Genomic DNA, 20,084 nt, shown 5'->3' with positions numbered 1-20,084 from the left:
CCTTGAGTAGATGTGACATCTGGACTCTATTGGACTCCTGGAGAAAACGCTGCTGTCTGCTGCACAGGAGCCTCAGCCCATCAGATGGTAGAGGTACGTTATATAGCCAAAAGTATGTGAACCCTTATTAATTATCTAAGCAAGCCAAGCCCATCACTTACACAGGTATATAACTAAACACACAGCCATACAATCTCCTGTAACAAACAGCAGCAGAATAGGTGGTTGTACAGAAGATACTAGTGATTTTCCTCTTGGCACCATCATAGGACACCATCTGTCCAATAAGTCAGTTCGGCATATTTCTGCCCTGCTATAGCTGCCCTGGACAGCTACACCTAAGGTGATGGTGAAGTGGAAACATCTGGGAACGAGTTCAGCTGTGAAGTGTTCAGGCACAAAGGGAGCTGATCATCCAGCATCAACACCCATCCTGAATGGCAGCAAATCCCACCAGCAATGTTCCAGCATCTAATGGGAGGCTTCCCAGAAGATCAAAGGCTACTACAGCAACAGGGTGGAGTGAGACTTCATTTTGTTTCAGAATGAAATGCTATACCAGCTGGCGTCCACATAATGGCCATAGTGTACATGTGACAGTACATTAAACTCCCTCCATCATGCCAACAACCTGCTGCCCTCTTCACCTCTCTGCTGGTTTCTGCTGTCATTGTTGGGGTCTGTAGGAAGTCCAGTCCAGAATCTGAATGACGGATTTTAAATCCATTCACCGATACTCTATTGCATTGATAAGGTTAATTTTTCATTGCTTTTGTTCTTGTATCTTTTAACAAATGGGTCCCCAACACAAACATACTTTTTCAAGCTTTATTGTGTCAGTTGTATAAAATGAAGAATTTTTTTTTTTTAAAAGTACATGAATGACGACAACAAACACCGTAAAAGCACACGAGACATGAAACGAAGTATGATAGTTATACCATTGGCCCATGCGGGGAGGATCTGTCATGCCTTTAGTCATAGGAAGGGAACCTTTCTGTTACTTACATTAAGGGGTAAGAAATATTCTGATAATCTAAAATCAAAGGTCTACAAAAAACACCGGAATACACATTGAACAATTGCAATTTTTTATAAAATGTGAACATATTTACAAAGCAGTATTTTACAAAATCATGAGGCTGAAAATCCCTAAGTATAAATATTTTTGTAATTTTCACTTTGAGCACCGTTTACAGTCTCACAATTTCTACGTTTAACTTTAGCTTCTCAGATCTGTAATATAAAAGGCTATGAAAAAGACAACTGGTTTGTTTATTTCAAATTGTTATGCTAAAAATCCATTGATAAAAACCATATTGCTTCTGGGATACACTTATTGTAATGTCAGGTCCTTTGGTTGAGATCATTACACAGACTGAACTTTGTAAGACTTTGATCTAACCTCAAAGTCTTACAAATTCATTACTGCCTTGATAAAAAAAAACAGACTCCAGCTTTGCAGTTCCATCTGATATTTACCAGGCAAGAAGTTACAGATATACAGCAACACAAGTTTCAGGAAAACAGTGGAAAGAAAGTGCTTAGCAATGGGGTGGTTCTGATGGCAGAAGGGTCGGCCCAGGTGGGACCATCCCAGGTTGGAGCTATTGCTCCACAAAGGTAATGTTGTAGGTGAGCTGGTGTCCATTGTCCCAGGCATACAGTACCCTCTCCTTGGGGTTGTAATCAATCTGTGTGGCAAAGGAGTACTTGTTGATGAACGGCAGGCGTGGAGAAGCCTCCGTACTGGTGTGCGTGTCGTAGGCGTAGGTGACCTCAGCATCGTGCTGGTTGTAGGTGTCGACGGCATACAGCACACCGCAGGCAATGAAGCAATTACCATAGGACCTGTGCTTTAGTCCTGTGCGCCAAGTGGTCTCCCGGTGCATAGAGAGGTCGCCAGGGTCCATCCTGCTAATCACTACAACCTCCTGCTGGCTGTAGTCGTCAACGGAGGCCGGGTAGATAACCCACAGGCCGCTCTCATCCACGGCGAAGTCGATGTCAGAATGGCCACGCCACTTCCAAGCCGTGGTGTCCTCGTAGGCGGCGTCATGCAGCAGTGTCCAGGCAGCCACAAAGCGCATCCGCAGCTCATACTTAATGATGTTCTTGGTGAAGGCCCTGTTGTAGTAGAAGGCTCCATTGTAGACCACGTGGCCCGTCCCGATCCAGTTGTACGGCAGCTTATATAAGTTAGTCCATCGTCCTGGGAAGGGGCAGGCCGGCGGGAGGGAAAATGTACAAAGGTTTTAATTTCATTTTAATTTAATATGTCACTCAGAGGGGGCGGCATGGTGGTTGCCTCACAACTCTGAGACCCGGGTTCGAGTCTCCGCCTCAGTTACATGCGTGCAGAGTTTGCATGTTCTCCCCATGCCGTTGTGGGGTTTTTCCAGTCCCAAGACAGGCTGAGGCTGATTGGAATTAATAAATTGCCTGTAGGTGTGCATGTGTGAGTGACTGGTGTGTGAGTGTGCCCTGTCATGGGCTGGCCCCCCGTCCTGGGTTGTTCCCTGCCTCGTGCTCATAGCTTCCGGGGTAGGCTCCGGACCCCCCGCGACCCAGAAGGATACGCAGTTTGGAAAATGGATGGATGTTACTCAGAGGAATATGAAATGATAGAAATTTTGAAACGACAAAATGTGACTCCCCATTAAGAATCTGGACGAGCCAAGTGCTGAAACATCCCCTCCCATCCCAAGGCGGCCGTGAGCCATTATTCTTGGCTTCATACAAACAAACAAGACGCAGTGAAATTAAGCCCAGTAATCTTTCACTTCAAATGCCTATTAATTCATGGCTTTGCTTCAGAGGAAAATTAACAAAATGTAAACAAACATCATCTAAAACAGTCCATGATCAAAGAACATCAACTGACTTGGTGATTAAACTGATATCAAGTAGGGCGGAGTCTTTATGGGCTGTTACTGTCATGTCTAGGCTTTTGCCAGAAGTGTGTCCAGCTTTATGAAACTTTAATGAACTTTCTACTGATGTTTCATAAAAATGTGCCGTCAAAAACACAGAATTTCTTAAGTATTTCTCATGAACAAAATGTGATTTGTATTGATGGATTTAAGGTAACATATTAGAGTCAGTCTGCCAATAAACGAGGCAAAACAAATGCAAGCAAACAGGAAATCAGATACAAGTAAATGGATATGTAACAAGTAAGTAAAAACTGGGTCACCTTGCTTGAAACTGTCAAGGTTTCGGAACTCCACCAGGTTGTTGCCATAGTAATAGTTTGTTACATAGATCTTGGAGTCTTTAGCAAGCGGGTCCCTCATCCAAGCGCCCTCATTTCGTCCGTAGCTGTGGTGTTCCACTGGCGTCTCTATGGCAGCGATGGTCCCCTCACATTCCGGGCCTTTCTCTGACAGCAGGGAAGAGTACAAAAGCCGGTTTCCAGAAAAGAAACATTCAGGGAGAGGTGGTGTACGCACGTCCGTATCACATGAACCAAATCATTTAAAGAGCTTTTTTAGGGTTGGGAAGCTGATGTGAGTACCTGCTTGGTTTGTGACAGACTGGCTGCTGTTTCCAGAGTTTTCCACCACCAACACTAAGGCTGAGCCTTGCTTCTCCGTCCCGGCTGTACTGGTACTGGTGGTGGACACTGCTGACACCATGGTGGCAGGGATTGTGGTTGTGGACATGACTGTTGGGACCACTCTGGTTTCCAGGATACCGTTGCCAGGTGTGTCCACTCCGGTTTCTGGAATGCCATTGCCGGGTCTTTTCGCTGGCACCTCCTCCTTGATAACGGCAGCATCCTGACTTCTGCTGGCGTTTACTGTGTGAGGGGAGGAGATATGGGGAAGAGTTAGGCATGAGCCCCAGGGCAGGCTTGCAGGAAAGTGCTGTTTCCAAATCACTGTCCTGGTGCCCCAGAGTCAATCCAGCTGGAACAAAACATGAGAGACGTCAGCACTGAGCGTGCAAATGGGTGCCGTATAGATGCATGTGTGTACAGTTGTTAAGGTTACCATGCAGCAGGTCAAAGTGCATATCTGTTCAAAGTGATATGTAAACAGGGCGAAATATGGTGCAGGAATTTCCAGGAACTGCTGTTATGTCCCAGGGTGGTGGATTGTAACAAATCCGGCATCATTGTTATATGCATACATGTAGATGTGCAAGACGCCTTTCTTAAAACAACAGCATATGTTAATAAGAGAGTGTAAGAATGTGATGTCACTGAAGCGGCCAGTCAGGCTGTGCAGTTTGCCATGACAAGAACATACAGCCCACATGGTGGAAGTAGCCACTTTAGCTGTAATGCCCTGGTATGTCAAAGACAGCAAGCTACACACTGCAGAGACTAATTTTTCACAGATGGGAAGATGAACTGAATGAGTTCCTCAAACATAATCATCCTAATGTCTTGCTAATTATCTTACATTAAAAACAGCTGTTTCATCATTCAACAATTTATTCCTGTGATATGCCGAGCTGCTCATATAAAAATCAGGAAAACATTTCACAGAGAATTAAGAAATCTTTACCTTCCTGGGAAGATTGAAAGCACTAATATGTTTACATGCCTCAGAGACATTTCTTGGAGGTGCACCTAGTTTTGAATGATGTTGGCTGGGAAGGTCCACACCTGGGGCTTAGCATAAACAGAACATGGTGAGCGGAATTCTTCATTGGCAGATGATAACTGCTGATCACCAGTATAGCAATCCGCCCGTATTCCGTGTTTATCAAAAAACAAGCAGGTGTGAACTTGTATGAGAGCAACTCCTGCATTCTGTATGAGATCCAATCGACTGTTTCTTGGCTGTGGAGTTTGGGATCACCACTTTCATGTCTGCGGCCCTATCTTCACCCCCTCCGCTCTAATGTCAACTCAGTGGTCAGAAAGCCCACGTTCTGCTTCCCCCGGCATCCCATTAACCTGTCAGTCAGGGCTCCCCCATTCTCGCCTCTGAAGTCCTTCTCAACAAAGGCTCTTCACCCCCTCCTGTTAGTGCACACCCTCCATCTCAGCATGGGGCTTTATGTGACCCTAAATACTACACCCCCCCCATGAGAGTGAGATGGGGGGGTGGTTCCAAATCACCACTCAAAAACAAGAGCTCAACATACTCAATCTCAGGAAGGCTAAGACGTGAGGTCGGCCGGAGCCTTTACCCGATACTGGTGACACACAACGTCTGCTTGAAGTGCTTATTTACGGGTGAATGGTCACTGGATTGGAGGACATACATTGGTTTCACTGGTGTCCACTCTCTCTGACTCGCACTATTATTCTGTCCCTCTGCACACCACTGCTGCATCCCACACACAAGCGAAGGGAACAAAGGAAGTAAGCTGAAATGGTCACGGTCCTACAGGTTTCTGAAACATTTTTAAATCTGAAGCTAATTTAAAACAGGAGATTAAAGATGTAAAAATGAAACAACGGCACTAAAGCTTCAGCTCCTGGGCAGGAATGGATCAGGGATTTCGGGGTCAGGTACGTTCAAGAATTCTTTACTTTCACGTATGCCATCTTGGGCTCCTTTTGAGATACACACACAAACACACACACACAAACAGGTGAGAGTGAAGCTTGGGGTCTGAGCACAGGGTCAATCATCTATCTGGGGGGCGAAAGGCCAGCAGAAATGTGACTATTTTGAGGACAAATGCACTCTCCCACCCCCGTCCCCTTCGTGGCACCTTGGTTGCTGAGACGACTCTCTGCGTCCTCGGCCTTGTAGTAGGTGACGCCCCTGATCACTCCTGGCTGATGGCTGGTGCCCTTGCTCTTCACGCTGGGATCCGCCGCCTTTGTGCTCTTCCTGGCTTTCGTGGGCTTCTCCTTGGGAGCTGCTTTCGATCCGTGTGCCTTTTTGCCAGGGTACTTAGAAGCGTCCTTGGCTTTTTCGCCAGAGGTTTCCTTTCACCAAGAAGACAGGAACAGATCAAACACAATCAGAATAGCATGACAAAAATTATGTATTTTGTATAATATACTAGAGTAGTACAGTACAAGAACAATTTTCAAATATCACAATGTGATTTTGTTTTAAAAAAATATTGGGATATTTATAAAGCAAAAAATGTTTCTCACAAACCTGTCTAAGAGTGATTAAAATGCTTATGATTGTCTCGGAGAACGTATGCATTGTTCACGCAAAAGCAGCAGCAGTATACTTTATACTGATTTTTAAATACATACTAGAATATCTTGAAAATTAATAATCATTTAAATTGCAAAACTTGCTAAGGTTTTTTTGACAGACACCTTTGCCCTGACCTTTGCGCTTTGTGTGTCCCTCAGACCATCAGGATTAACCTGACCCGAGAGAATAACTTTGTCAGGGAGAGTGTGGTCACCCTCACTGACCAGATGAGGCGCTATGAGAACTACTCGGACATCATGATCGGCATCATAAAGGAGAGCAATGAGATGGTATTGGACTATGACAGAGTAAAAATGATTTCGCGAATTTAGTGCTATGATGTCCATACAGTATTGATGGTAAGAAATAGCCTATTTTCTAGCTGAGTAGTGATGTAAAAAGTACATGTGCATAACATACGATGTTGACATTAATATCGCACGTTATGCAGCCCAACAGTACAGTAAAGCCATTTTTTGAATTCAGTCCAAAAAACCCTGCCTTGCATTGATGTTATTCAGTGCTGGTACCAATTTTTACACCAGTGGAAAACCAAGACTTTGAAGTACCGTATTTTTAGTGCTGTCTTGAAGTACCAAAAGTTCGGTACCTGGTCTGGTGGAAAAGCGCACTTAGATGGGGCATGGGGAGGGCCCTGCTCACCAGAGGGCATCTTGCTCTCACAGAGATGTTCAGTTAATCAATCAAGTATAAGGAGAAGCTCCAACTGACTTCAGGATCTCAGATACGCATCACCAGGTAAAACTCGAGTGAGCTTCAGTAAACGTACCTGGAGTTTACTGTCCAGAGATGCTGCATCCTTTTGCAGCAATTGGTTGCCCAAGTTGCTGATCTCCTTTTTGATGCCGATCATGATGTCCGAGTAGTTCTCATAGCGCCTCATCTGGTCAGTGAGGGCGACCATGCTCTCCCTGACAAAGTCATTCTCTCGGGTCAGGTTAATCCTGATGGTCTGAGGGACACAGAAAGCGCAAAGGTCAGAGCGAAGGTGTCTGGCTGGAAAGAGAAGACACAGACAATTTACTTTGAGGATTATCAAAAACACTCTCAGCCTGCAATGACAAGGCATTTGTTTAAACCCAAACTCATCCTAAATGGTTAAAGTAGAGACAGCCGGACAAAGACATCAACTGACTACAGGGCACTGTCACCGTTCTGGAAGAGGCACAGTTTAAGCTGAATCAGGTCCTAATTTGTTCTCCGCTCTACCTACTGACTTGTTTTATTTTTCTTTCACTTTCTGTTTTACTTTGTCACTTACTAAATGCTCACTATAAGTCCAGGACATGCTTCCCACTCACCTCCTCCAGGTTGTTCATCTGGGAGACGACCTTGCTGATGTACGAGTGAACCGTCATGAGGTCCAAGCTGTAGAGCGTCCCCTCCAGGAGGTCCACCATGGACTGCAGCTGTGGGGAGAAAGGTGGCTTTTTTGGGCTTTGCGTGGCTTTGTAAGGCACATGGATGCTCATGGGCACCAAAGAAATGTTCATCAGCTGCTGGAGAGGCATCGTGTGGAGAAGCACCAGTGAGGACGACTGTTCAAACTAGTATCACTACCACTACCATTACTGCTTCACATGTCCAGCTATTCTGAGGGCTCCAGTAATTCGATGTTCTGCTTTCAGTGTGATCAGGTACGAAGACGTACAGGTACTAACTGGCCTGTTGTTTGTCCTGCAGATTTAGGTAAAGTGTGCTGCTGGATTTGTAGGTAGATTTTCAGTTCAATTCTGTTCAGGTCAGTTCAGTTCAACTCATTTCAGTTCAGTTCAACTCATTTCAGTTCAGTTCAACTCATTTCAGTTCAGTTCAATTCAGTTCAGTTCTATATGGTATCTATCACAACACAGTTGCCCCAAGGCACTTGAAAAGAATGTGCAGCAATCCATTACTGCATTATTTGTACAAAATGGTGCAAGAATCACTGCAGTGAGGCATACAGGAGGGGGTTTCAGTATATCATCACCGCAGCTCAAGAGATGTCAGCTGCTCTCTGCCCTCCCTACAAGACTTGTACACCTCTTGCTGCATTGGCAGGGCCAAAAACAATTTGAATGACCTCTCACATCCTGGTTTTACCCTGTTGCCCTCTGGTATGCGCTACAGGTCCATAAAATCAAGCACGAACTAATTCAGCAAGAGCATCTTTCCCCGAGCCATAACGACACTGAACCACAACATGCACTGGCCATCTCTCTCTCTCTCTTTCTCTCTCCCGCCCATACCTCCTCTCTGGATCTGCGATAATTCTCTCTGTGTAATAATTACAGCGAAGTGCAATATGTGCTGTATGTGCAAAATTTATGTTTATTGCGATATGGGCCCTGCACTGCCCCTCTGCCACGGCCTCCACACCTTCAGTAAGGGACCCTGTTTATTGCGATATGGGCCCTGCACTGTCCCTCTGCCGCGGCCTCCACACCTTCAGTAAGGGACCCTGTTTATTGCGATATGGGCCCTGCACTGTCCCTCTGCCGCGGCCTCCACACCTTCAGTAAGGGACCATGTTTATTGCGATATGGGCCCTGCACTGTCCCTCTGCCACGGCCTCCACACCTTCAGTAAGGGACCCTGTTTATTGCGATACGGGCCCTGCACTGCCCCTCTGCCACGGCCTCCACACCTTCAGTAAGAGACCCTGTTTATTGCGATATGGGCCCTGCACTGTCCCTCTGCCGCGGCCTCCACACCTTCAGTAAGGGACCATGTTTATTGCGATATGGGCCCTGCACTGCCCCTCTGCCGCGGCCTCCACACCTTCAGTAAGGGACCATGTTTATTGCGATATGGGCCCTGCACTGCCCCTCTGCCACGGCCTCCACACCTTCAGTAAGGGACCCTGTTTATTGCGATATGGGCCCTGCACTGCCCCTCTGCCGCGGCCTCCACACCTTCAGTAAGGGACCATGTTTATTGCGATATTGGCCCTGCACTGTCCCTCTGCCGCGGCCTCCACACCTTCAGTAAGGGACCATGTTTATTGCGATATTGGCCCTGCACTGTCCCTCTGCCGCGGCCTCCACACCTTCAGTAAGGGACCCTGTTTATTGCGATATGGGCCCTGCACTGTCCCTCTGCCGCGGCCTCCACACCTTCAGTAAGGGACCATGTTTATTGCGATATGGGCCCTGCACTGCCCCTCTGCTGCGGCCTCCACACCTTCAGTAAGGGACCCTGTTTATTGCGATATTGGCCCTGCACTGCCCCTCTGCCACGGCCTCCACACCTTCAGTAAGGGACCCTGTTTATTGCGATATGGGCCCTGCACTGTCCCTCTGCCGCGGCCTCCACACCTTCAGTAAGGGACCATGTTTATTGCGATATTGGCCCTGCACTGTCCCTCTGCTGCGGCCTCCACACCTTCAGTAAGGGACCCTGTTTATTGCGATATTGGCCCTGCACTGTCCCTCTGCCGCGGCCTCCACACCTTCAGTAAGGGACCATGTTTATTGCGATATTGGCCCTGCACTGCCCCTCTGCTGCGGCCTCCACACCTTCAGTAAGGGACCCTGTTTATTGCGATATTGGCCCTGCACTGCCCCTCTGCCACGGCCTCCACACCTTCAGCAGCTCGGGCGCCTGCTTCTTCAGCTTCTCCGTCTTCCACTCGTTCTCGCAGGGGTTCAGTGTGGATGGGGGTGCGGTGCAGGAACACCGGCAGTCTGACCCCGAGCTGACCGTCTCCACGGAGTAGAAGTCCTCTGGCCGGGCACCGCCGCTGCGTAGCCGGCTGCAGGCGTCTCGCGTTAGGGGACGCATGACACACTTACAGCGGCAGTCAGAGCCCTCCGAGGTCATGCGCACAGGCTCCGTCTCCCCGAAGATCTGTCCGGTGATAGGGGCATGACAGGGATGTTGAAGAGAGATAGAAAAAAGGATTAAAAGATAACAGGAAAAGAGGGTGAGAAGGAAACGAGGGCTTCACAGGACAAATTGTGAGACAAGGTCAGAGCTCTGCTTTCTGTTCATATAATCAAATAGGAGATCCACACAGACAGGTCACCCATGCCTTTTCATTTAGTTGATTATGAACTGCCCTTTTCACCCCACCACTAGGGGGCATACTGTGAGATGTCATAAACTCCTGCACTATTTCATATATGGGAAACTCAGAAAGTCAGCTAATGCTTTTTTATTTAATGTCTGTTACCACAAGCAAGGCAGACCACTCCTGATGTTAAGATGCAATCAGCAAATCTGGCTCAGGTTCCTTTCCCCTCAGGTCTGTGACTGGCTATACTTTAGCCTGGCTGAGCCAATAAGAGAGTAAGGGCGGGTTGGCTAAATAAATCCTCCCAATCCTCTTGGTTTAAGATCACTTTTGTGCACCTCTTTGTGGTCTAGCTCAGCTCCACTTATCTTCTTTATTTTTCGATTGTTTATGTGTAATCAACATGTTGGACTATACTCAGAACCGAGAGAGAACAACTATCAGATCTGTGGAGAGGATAGATGGAGGGAACTTGAAATAATCATCACGGCACACAACGTGTGTGACGAGGGGTCACATTCTCTCGGGAGCCTCGGATAGCTGGGACCCACGCTGTCACAAAGGCAGTCTGTGAGATACCGACATTCCAGGCCTGTTTGTGCAGAAGCTGAAATGCGATAAAAAGCACCAGCTTGCTCCTTCTCTGCTTCCACCCACACAGAGGCTGGACAACATCGGCACCTCGGACATGGACCACAGGATGGACTGAAGATGCAAAGTTACAGGGAGAAACAAAGACCAAAAAACTACGGGAGGGACCAAAGACCCATAGCCACAGAAAGGAAGCTAGACCAAAAATCACAGCAAGTACCAAAGACAGAAGAACACGGGAAGAACTACAGACCCGACAACAAAAAATAAACAACTGATCTTTAAATCATGCTGTTCTTCACAAACCTTGTCATTGTCATCATCACTGATGAACCAGAACAGTTCTGATTATTTGCAGGAGAGAGTTCGTCACTGAATAAAGGACTTAACCCACATTTTTTCAGTAATTGTTCAAATGCATTAATGAATTAAGCCGTAAAATAGTGCTTCATTGTGCTGGAGGACTGTCTGCCAGTCCACTGAAAAACAAAATCAACCCCCAAATAAACATTGGTTTTATCGCACTGATGCATATTGTTTTTTTAGTGAATTGCCTGTTGCCCTGGTCACCTTGAGGCCATGAGGTCAAACTCAGAGAGTCGCAGCAGAGACAGACAGATGAAGGAAGAAAGTGCTGAGGTCAAGGAGCCGGCCAGCAGTCAGCGTGGTGCTGCTGGCCTGTGCCATCCGCTGTGAGTGCAAGGCCAGCAGTGCTCACAAAGCCAAGTGTCTTGTTAAAGTGAATGGGGCTAGCGAGCTCATTAGTGCAGGAATGCAGTTACGATGTGGTGGGGAGTCGGGGTGGCCATCACTGGGTGGGGGCTATTCACAGACTTTAACTGTCCATCACTGTCCCTGGAAGTAGGATGGAGTGAAAACCAATCTCAGGGTAAAAGGGACAGGAGGTTTAATGGTGAGACATATCTGCCCCCCCACCACAGGACCCTGGAGTAAATGACCTGATCTGAATTCTGCCTGAGTCAAAACTGCAAGTGGCTATGGGTAAACGCTTCTGATGAATGTAAATGTGACATTTACTCGTGAAAATGTTAGGGGTAGACCCCATCAAGGCCACTGCCTTTGTCCCCGATCCCTGTGCCCAACTGCCAGAGCTTGATGCTGCCAGTGCCATGGCAACACGGACAGCGTGCATGGGCAGCGGCAAAGATGCCGGTGCATTCCTGTGTGACCGGTAGCCCTGGAGGTACACAAGGAGATTCTCTCTGGTTCCATGAAACCATGCCTATTCTAATTCCTTACGTGCCATGTTTAAGGGTGCCGGGTGAGTGAAGCAGCCCTGGACAAAGACAAAGAGGCTGCACCCTAAGATTGAGAACCGTTTTCCAGAAGCTTCTCACACCAGGCACATTCTCAATTTCTCTGGCTACATCTCCACATCCTCATTGACTATTTGATGCCTACAACATAACATCCGTGGAACCCAAAAGCGCAGAATAACATTAGCCACACAAATCCACCATCAACCCCCCCTCACTCCCCCCAAGTCCTGTGGGTCTGTGATGACTCTCATCTGACAGGTACAGCTCCATATTCAGGCTCAAGTTTGCTTCTCCTGTGGGAATCGCAGGTCTTTATGGCCCATTCCAAGGAACAAATACATTTCTAGAAAACATAAGTTTATGCCTTTTTATTGCAGTAGTTATCTTGTCTGTGTCTTCACCCGAAGGCTGCAACAGGTAGTATGCTGTTCGACGACAAAGAATTTACCTCTAAACTCGTATTTCGTGGTGACAGCAGCTAGAATACAGATTAAGGATCAGGACTTGGCAGCTACAATCCCAGCCTGGATCCTGCTGTAGAAACTGGTAAGTAGGGTGCTTTAGTGGAATTACTCAATGAATATATATATATATTTTAAAACCATTGGCAAAGTCTCTAGATCTCTAGATTGTTTGCCCACAGACATTTGGAAATCATTCATAACACACCAATATTAGATGACATGTACTTGTTTTTACACATCGGTCTTGGTATTTCGTGGGATCATGTTTAATAAATGAGCTGTATTCCTGAAGGCCACTGCAGAAGTGGTGGGAACCGGCATGTTCGTGTCCCGCTGCACTCGGTGACATTCCTGACGTGTAGAAACAGGTGTTTGATCCCTTGCCACATCCAGCCTGAATCTTTGCCACAGCATTGATAACTGTGCATGGCACCTCTCCGTCTTGCCCTTTTCAGGGAGCCGGGAGGGATCATAACTGTCTCCTCCGTGTCAGTGATTGCTGGACGGGTCCGGAAGTGGTAAAAGCAGACACTCCCCGGGTCCTGGACGTGGCTGTGCAGGTAAAGCAGCCTCCTCCCTTAACTCTCCCCTAACCCCCCAAATGAGCTCTAAATACAGGCGCCAGCTGCCAGTCACATTTCCAGGTGATTTTCCTGATAACCAATGCAGTACATGTTAACCCCACCTACCTTGGATTCAAAATTCATGTTATAAATGACTATAAATCACTCCACACCCAAAACTCCTTGGTATACCAGATTAACCACTCTGGGTTCTGACCCAGTACAACACTGGTCACCTTCCCAAGACGGTGGCAGCTTTTCTCCACATTTTCACTCTCATCTACATCTACTATCAACCCCAATTCACAATGTGTCTCCACAGCAAACAGCCAATGTACAGTATGAGAAATCCACACTAGATGGGATTATCATGCATAGCCAATCACTGTAAAGTTTAGCACACTTGGAATCAAATAACCAATAAGCAAACAGCTAGGCCCACTGGTGATTGACAGCTCAGGATAATCCCGCACATTTGTGGTTGACCGCCCATAGCAATCCCACCATTGGTGATTGACAGTCCAGGTTAATCCCGCCCACTGGTAACTGACAGCCCAGGTTAATCCCGCCCACTGGTAACTGACAGCCCAGGTTAATCCAGCCCACTGGTAACTGACAGCCCAGGTTAATCCCACCCACTGGTAACTGACAGCCCAGGTTAATCCCGCCCACTGGTAACTGACAGCCCAGGTTAATCCCGCCCACTATATATTCACTATGCTACAATTATGAGCGTTTTAGCAGATGTGATAAAGTAGCATCCACTAAGATTATCATACTAAATATAACTTCTATTTGTATATTTTTTACTATTAATACATGAGAGGGAAACAAATATCATGAGTGCTGGAAGGCAGCTACTTTTGGATTTTGATTTGGAGCTAAATTGGACTGTGCTATATAAAGGCCCCACAGGACGGCCGGGACAGAGGATCACAGCCAGCCCAGCTAATCCCAGTACTGCCAAGAAACGCGGCCGGTGTAAAATTAGGAAGCCAAATGGTCGGTTAGGGGTCTGCTGACAGACCAAGCTGAACAAAGCAGGTAATTAGTTTGACTCTGCTCCTGCGTCTGAAATGCGGCCCGCATCTCGTGAAGCCACACCTCCCACCAGGCCGTTCTGATTCATCGGATGATGGACCAGCAGCCGTAGTGATGTGCAGGCGTCCATTCACCCAAGGCTCAGAAGGAAGGCAGAGACACATTATCAGGTTTGACAAAACAATGGTGTCATGATGGAGCACCGGCACGATGACATCACACCACGCCAAAGAGCCGAGATCAGCCTGCCCCTTGGAGGCCTAGCTTGCTGTTCTCCCAGCTTCCCTCCATTTCTGTAGAGCCCCCTATTGGTCACTCAGAGGTAGAATTCTTTCATTCTTATTGGGTTAAATCTGCTGATGACTTTGTCTTGGGACCTTGTTTATCACATCACTAGTCATTGGTGTAAAATTTCAAGACCGGGCACTATAATCTGCACTATAATCTGGGTAATGGCGGTAAACAGCGACATTTCCACCCTGTTCCAAAAGGCAGGAGAGCTGCAATCTCACACTGAAACAGCTACTGGTCACCCTGGGGTCCCATGAACCATCATAACCAATGGACAATGAAGCAGCATGAACGACCGGGCACTGTGGGCTATTGCCTCTGCAAAATCGGAACAATTTTAAAACATTAAAATTGAAACACTTGAAACCCCCATCGTTGGAGCGCAGTGTCCTTCATCATGACACTGTGGTGTTTATTTCCTGCTGCCATATGAATCTCCTGCCAAGCAGAGATGCCAGGCATCAATTTACCCGACACTTTGGGGGGTGGGAATGTTCCCATCACCCATGCCCTCCCCCAGCATCTCTATGGTGATCCGGCCAGCACACGACAGAGAGCCTCTACCCCGATACTTCCGAGCCACTTAAGACCACCTTGCTCCCTCAGACACTGAACTTCTAAGCCATGCCAAAAATTTATGGAGTGTTTATTTTCACTTATCTGTTCGTTAACTGTAAACACTCTGTGTACAAAAACACGTTGACTTGTTTCGTCTTACCCAAACACATCCCTGACAGAGTTCCAATTGTGGTCGCACGTCCTTAAATCAACTCTAAGTGTAAAGTAATCAGGGCTGACCTTGTCCGTGCCTCTCAGGATTCTGCATGCTCGTTTCGCACCTCCCACGCCCCCCTCCCTGAGGACGATGGCGATACAGAGGCTCTTTAGAAGCAAGACTAATGTCTGTCATACTTCGCCTAACTCCAAAGCTGTATGATGTATCCTAAATTGACCGGAGGCATATTTAGATTTGCTTGAATTAGATAAGAAATGTAACATTGCTCCCAGTGAAAAATTCTTGCGTATGGAATATTCTCAGTGCATGATTTTATGCTATTAGTTACCAGGTATATCAACCTATGTCCAGTGCCCGTTTCACACTGTCTTCTACAAACCTTCCCCCCATCACTGCTGTCTGTATGTCGCACTGTGGTCCTGGGGGGGGGGGGATATTATTTCATACTGCTGTGTAACCATGACTGGATGGCATGAAACTGAAGCTTACTCAACGCGACTTGGTAGGGGATATTTCATAGCCTCTTCAGATACAAAGCCATCGGTGATTGTCGAGAAGAGTTAAAGAGTTAATGAGGACCTAGGCTTGCTTGTGAGAGCTCATCTCTAAAGGGGTGATTTCTTGTTGGAATCATGGGTGTTGTGGTGAGGATGTAATGGGGGTGCATGGGGACCTTTGGTTTCTGAGAAGAGCCGGAGGCCCTAACACCATAAAGATACAGGCGGGAGATACTGCCAGTCAAAGGAAGCTCCACACACTGGATCAGATGTGGGGAATGACAGGCAACAGAATGGGGAAAATGGAATGATCTGGAATTTTCATGGATAAACTGATTCTGGTTTCAGAGGAACACAGAAGTCAAAAAATGTGGGCTCTGAACTGAAGGGGACTGACAAGCAAGGCTGGTTTGTGTATAAGGAGAAAAGTCGGACCACCATCGAAATCTTCAGGGAGGCTTAAAGTATTTAAGACCAAATTAACAGCCGGCGTTCTAAATCAGTGTTTCCCAATCCGGCCCTCAGGGACCCACAGACAGTCCACGTTTTCAGTCCTTCTCAGCTCCCTACTAGGACATAGACTGTCTGGCAGGAAGCAAAAACATGGACCTTCTGTAGGTCCCCGGGGACCACGCTGGAAAACACTGTTCTAAATTAAGGCCATCATTAGCATTGGGATGCAGACATGCAGAACATATGCGACTCTCCATGGACTCAGTGAGACCCTTTTAAAACAAGAGAGGCAGGGAACTGGGAGGTTAAACATTCAGCAAATGCTTTAATCCAAAGTAATGCATGTTTCTGAGAAAGCAGGGTGAGACAGGCCCTGCAGTATCTGGAGTCATGGGCCTCGCTCAGAAGCCCAATGGTGACATCACTAGGAATAGAACCAATGACCTTCTGATCACAGGGACATTGTTATAACCCACTGAACCACAGAGTGTGTACCCCGTGGTCACCTCTGCACAGAAGACTACCCTATTGGCATTCCTGCAGGCAACCCGCAAGCCGATTGTTAAAGGTCCTAATGCTCATACATGACTAAGAAGCCTCCATCTGTGTCACTGCCTACTCCGGTGATGAAAAGAGTTTTGCCAGGGGCGCCGATTAGTCTCTGATGAGCCGTTAATTCATATTATCTTACTCATACCGTAGCCTGGTACTAGTGCGTTTCCGGTGCCAACGTTTGCAGTCTCAGACTTACCTTCTTACCTTCAGCTGCTGCTGTACTGTGAGGCGGAAAAAGAAATTAAAAAATAACAGCAACTGAGATTTTAAAAAAAAGGTCAGCAGCTGCATGCAGACAGCAGTAAATCTGCTAGGGGAGAGTGAATGTCACACAGCTGTGGAAGATGCCCTGATGCTGACCTGCAAATGTCAGGCTTAAAAAGTGCCCCCCCCTTCACATGATGATGGACAGGCGACAGGTGGGCACAGCCAGGGAGCAGCTCCTCGGCACAAGCCGGGGGACAGAAGTGCCCCACTTTTTCAGTTTTTTATTTACTAGCCAATTGAGCTGTATAATCTGCAGCATTTTTTCCCCAAAAAGGTTCATAAATATTTTACTGAAGAGCCGGTTGCAGAAATACAGCAGTCCAGAGACAAACACCTACACACCAAAAAAGGATCGGGGGGGGGGGGGGGAACGCTGTTTCAGCATCACTTTAGCACACATCTGGAGAGCGCGGGAGACTGCTGTGCAGACAGAGGTCGATGCATCCACGCTATAAACTTCAGAATGGGGGGTGTTCACCTGGGGGGGCCATGCCAGGTAACCTTGGAGCACCATTACGATAAAATTACCTGCAAATAATTTAAAGCAAACCAACAAAATGTTTTATTAATAAAAGCCTGAATTAATTGATTCGGTGAATATGCTGTCCACTCCTGCCCAGAAATGAGGTCTCTCCATCAGGTGCTGCATGGCATATGGTCCACACGCCATACCATACTCTAGGTTGTTTCCCAATGTCTCCATTTATCTGATGTTCCCGAGGAGCACCCGCTCTACAGACAACGCCTCCTACTGGCCAGCTGAGGTAGTTCACGATTATTTTTTACATTTTGTAATTAGGCTTCATGCCGACCTTTTCCTCAGCAGGCCCCCTGTCACACCTGCTTCCTCCGCTATTTCCACTCGACTTCTCCTCTACTCTTCATTCTCTCTTCCTTTTTCTCTCCTCTACTCCCGTCATTTCCCCATCTTCCTCTTCCATACCTCTCCACTTCCCAAGCATAACCATTATTTTCGAAGCGATGTAGGTACATTTATCTTACTCAAAAATAAGACGTCGCATAACTTTTCTGGGTAAAGGCATCTCACCGCTTCCAAAACGGTTGTTTATCTAAATTTATGGATTTCCTCAGCCGCTCGACTATATTATTTACAGTAATGAATATGTAATATCACAACCGTAGAAACGCGTTTAACGCTAAGACGACTTATAAGCAGGCTGTTTTGACAGCTGCAAGTTGCTGTGAATTTACAAGTAAAAGAAAATAGTCAAGAAATGGTGACTTCGCTGACTTCAAACTCGTAGCACTGCAGAGAGCAAAAAAAAAAAAAACTAAAACATCATAGTCCTAGTCCATTCCTAGTAGGCGTGACGAGTACAGCTAAAATGACCACATTAATAAGAAAAATTATTATCACATTAAAATGTGCCTCACTGTGTCTCAATAGAAGCAGTACTGCTGCTATTTCTGCTTTTGGGCGCTGCAGCGCGGCCCCGTATTATAAGAGCTAGAGCCCAGCTCACAGACCACCTGCAGCCTTATCATGCGAGTCCTGCTTTTGTAGATATTAAAAAAAAGTATGTCACACACCCCAGATATAAAGGGTGGAGACAATGCAATGGGGCTGTAGTGGAAAGCTTCAGGAACACACAGCTCCACATAGCCGCGCGCAGTTTCCCATCCGCAGTCTTGAATATCCAAGACAGGAAGCGTCGTTACCCGGTTACAATATATTACAATAAGCTTCTTATTAATATAAGGCGCAGTAGCCTCAGTTAAGTTTTGCGTAAGGCGCAGAAACTTGTTTTGACCGCACATATTACGACTCTAGTTATATTACAAGTAAACTAAAGTTGTTTTATGAGCATTCGGCGTTTAAATAGATTACGTGTTTAAATAACAATGTGAGCCTCCTAATGAAGGCGGACTTGGGTCCGATTTTAACATGCACGCTGTGTTTTACCAAGCTGATTTCACACTTACACGCGCTACAGGTGTCCGTGCGATGCAGATACACACACTGCATCCCTTACCTTACTCTGCGAAGTGACATGCATGCACGCGGCGCTGAACATGAGAAGGCGGCTGAGCGCACGTCTCCACATCTCGCTGACAAATCGGTCCCAACAGCAACAGGCAGAAAGAGCTTAATCCTGAAACCGGCAAGTGCAATTAATAAATATTCTAGATTAAGGCTTCATTACATGAGACCCCCGGCTTTCTGGAGGTGTTTGCAGATCGCGTTCGCATGCAACCCTGCTTATCAACGCCGCAACGTGCTTCCCCCTCTGGGGCATGGGGCGGGGCGATGCTCTTAGGAACGTTATAGACATCCGAGATATGGGAAGAAAAACGGAACCGTCAAGGATCCACTGTCTCGGCCGTAAGCACATATTCCTGCCTGATTTCACCGCAGAGTAAAGCGGATGGTGCTTTAACAGAAACTTTTAATTGTATTAGTTTTCAGAATTGAATTAAATTGTTAAGCAAGTTGAACTACAGAAAGCAAAGATGCATTAATGAAGTCCATCTTACGATTTAATGGTTATAAAGCCTGCAGAGATTTCACACCCAAACGTTAGGCCTATTGTTATTTCTATTGCGTATACGCACACTTATATATGTGATGTGTAAAATATCGCCATTTCATAATGAATAATAAACGTTATACCGCCACCATTTGGTGATATCTGTTGCTTAACTGCTATTCCGTTGTCAAGGCTAATGCTGAGATTTTCCCTCTTTACAGAACATGGTTACCAGATAATCAATTGCCAGGAACGACACTTTGAGCTACTTCGGATTCTATGAACTACTTGGCGAAATAGTTCCGTTTGTTGTACTTTGGTTTGTTTCCTTGACTGAAAGACCAGTCAGCTCAAAGCAAGTACAGCATTTAAGTGAAATCCTATTCCTTTTAAAAGAAACGGCAATTTACTAATTCTGTCCTAGCTCAAAGTGTTTTTCCTGACATGGATTATCTTGTTAGTCTGTTACAGATAGAGTCATATACTTGGCGATAATACCTCAGGTTTTGCCTCCTATTAATCAAAATAATTTGGAATTTTCTATAATTATGTCAAATCCATATTTTTAATCATGATCTACCTAAAAAAGTCACCACTGACGTAGGCCCGCAGTTGGGTGTGAAGACCGAGTGCAGGCTGCCTCGGCCGCGTCTCATAAGGCCGACTCAGTGCCTAATTGGCTTTCACTAGGTAGCTTTTTGAAAGTGGAATAAGACATGA

General features: G+C 46.5%; 1 protein-coding gene across 1 annotated transcript; it reads right to left on the bottom strand.

Moving 5' to 3' along the window:
• Positions 1-814: 814 nt before the first annotated feature.
• Positions 815-19,116, bottom strand: LOC125746580 (olfactomedin-like protein 2A). Its single transcript, XM_049020711.1, has 8 exons — positions 18,870-19,116; positions 9,708-9,971; positions 7,445-7,552; positions 6,913-7,095; positions 5,677-5,896; positions 3,518-3,802; positions 3,197-3,382; positions 815-2,212 (listed from the first exon to the last, which is right to left on the bottom strand). Exons 1-8 carry the CDS (start codon positions 18,939-18,941, stop codon positions 1,608-1,610), a joined length of 1,923 nt encoding a protein of 640 aa, XP_048876668.1. The 5' UTR covers positions 18,942-19,116; the 3' UTR covers positions 815-1,607.
• Between the last annotated feature and the right edge of the window lie 968 nt (positions 19,117-20,084).

Source organism: Brienomyrus brachyistius, chromosome 7, assembly GCF_023856365.1.
Source record: "Brienomyrus brachyistius isolate T26 chromosome 7, BBRACH_0.4, whole genome shotgun sequence".
Classification (NCBI taxonomy): Eukaryota; Metazoa; Chordata; class Actinopteri; order Osteoglossiformes; family Mormyridae; genus Brienomyrus; species Brienomyrus brachyistius.
This window is presented reverse-complemented; position numbering and strand designations above follow the sequence as displayed.

What these genes read in the sequence shown, in the direction of transcription:
- LOC125746580 (XM_049020711.1), bottom strand. Translation starts at nt 18,941, where the DNA reads ATGTGGAGACGTGCGCTCAGCCGCCTTCTCATGTTCAGCGCCGCGTGC. An exon ending in ATGTCACTTCGCAGAGTAAG is followed by an intron (nt 9,972 to 18,869) that starts GTAAGGGATGCA and finishes ATCACCGGACAG; the next exon opens with ATCTTCGGGGAGACGGAGCC. An exon ending in AGATGAACAACCTGGAGGAG is followed by an intron (nt 7,096 to 7,444) that starts GTGAGTGGGAAG and finishes TGTGTCCCTCAG; the next exon opens with ACCATCAGGATTAACCTGAC.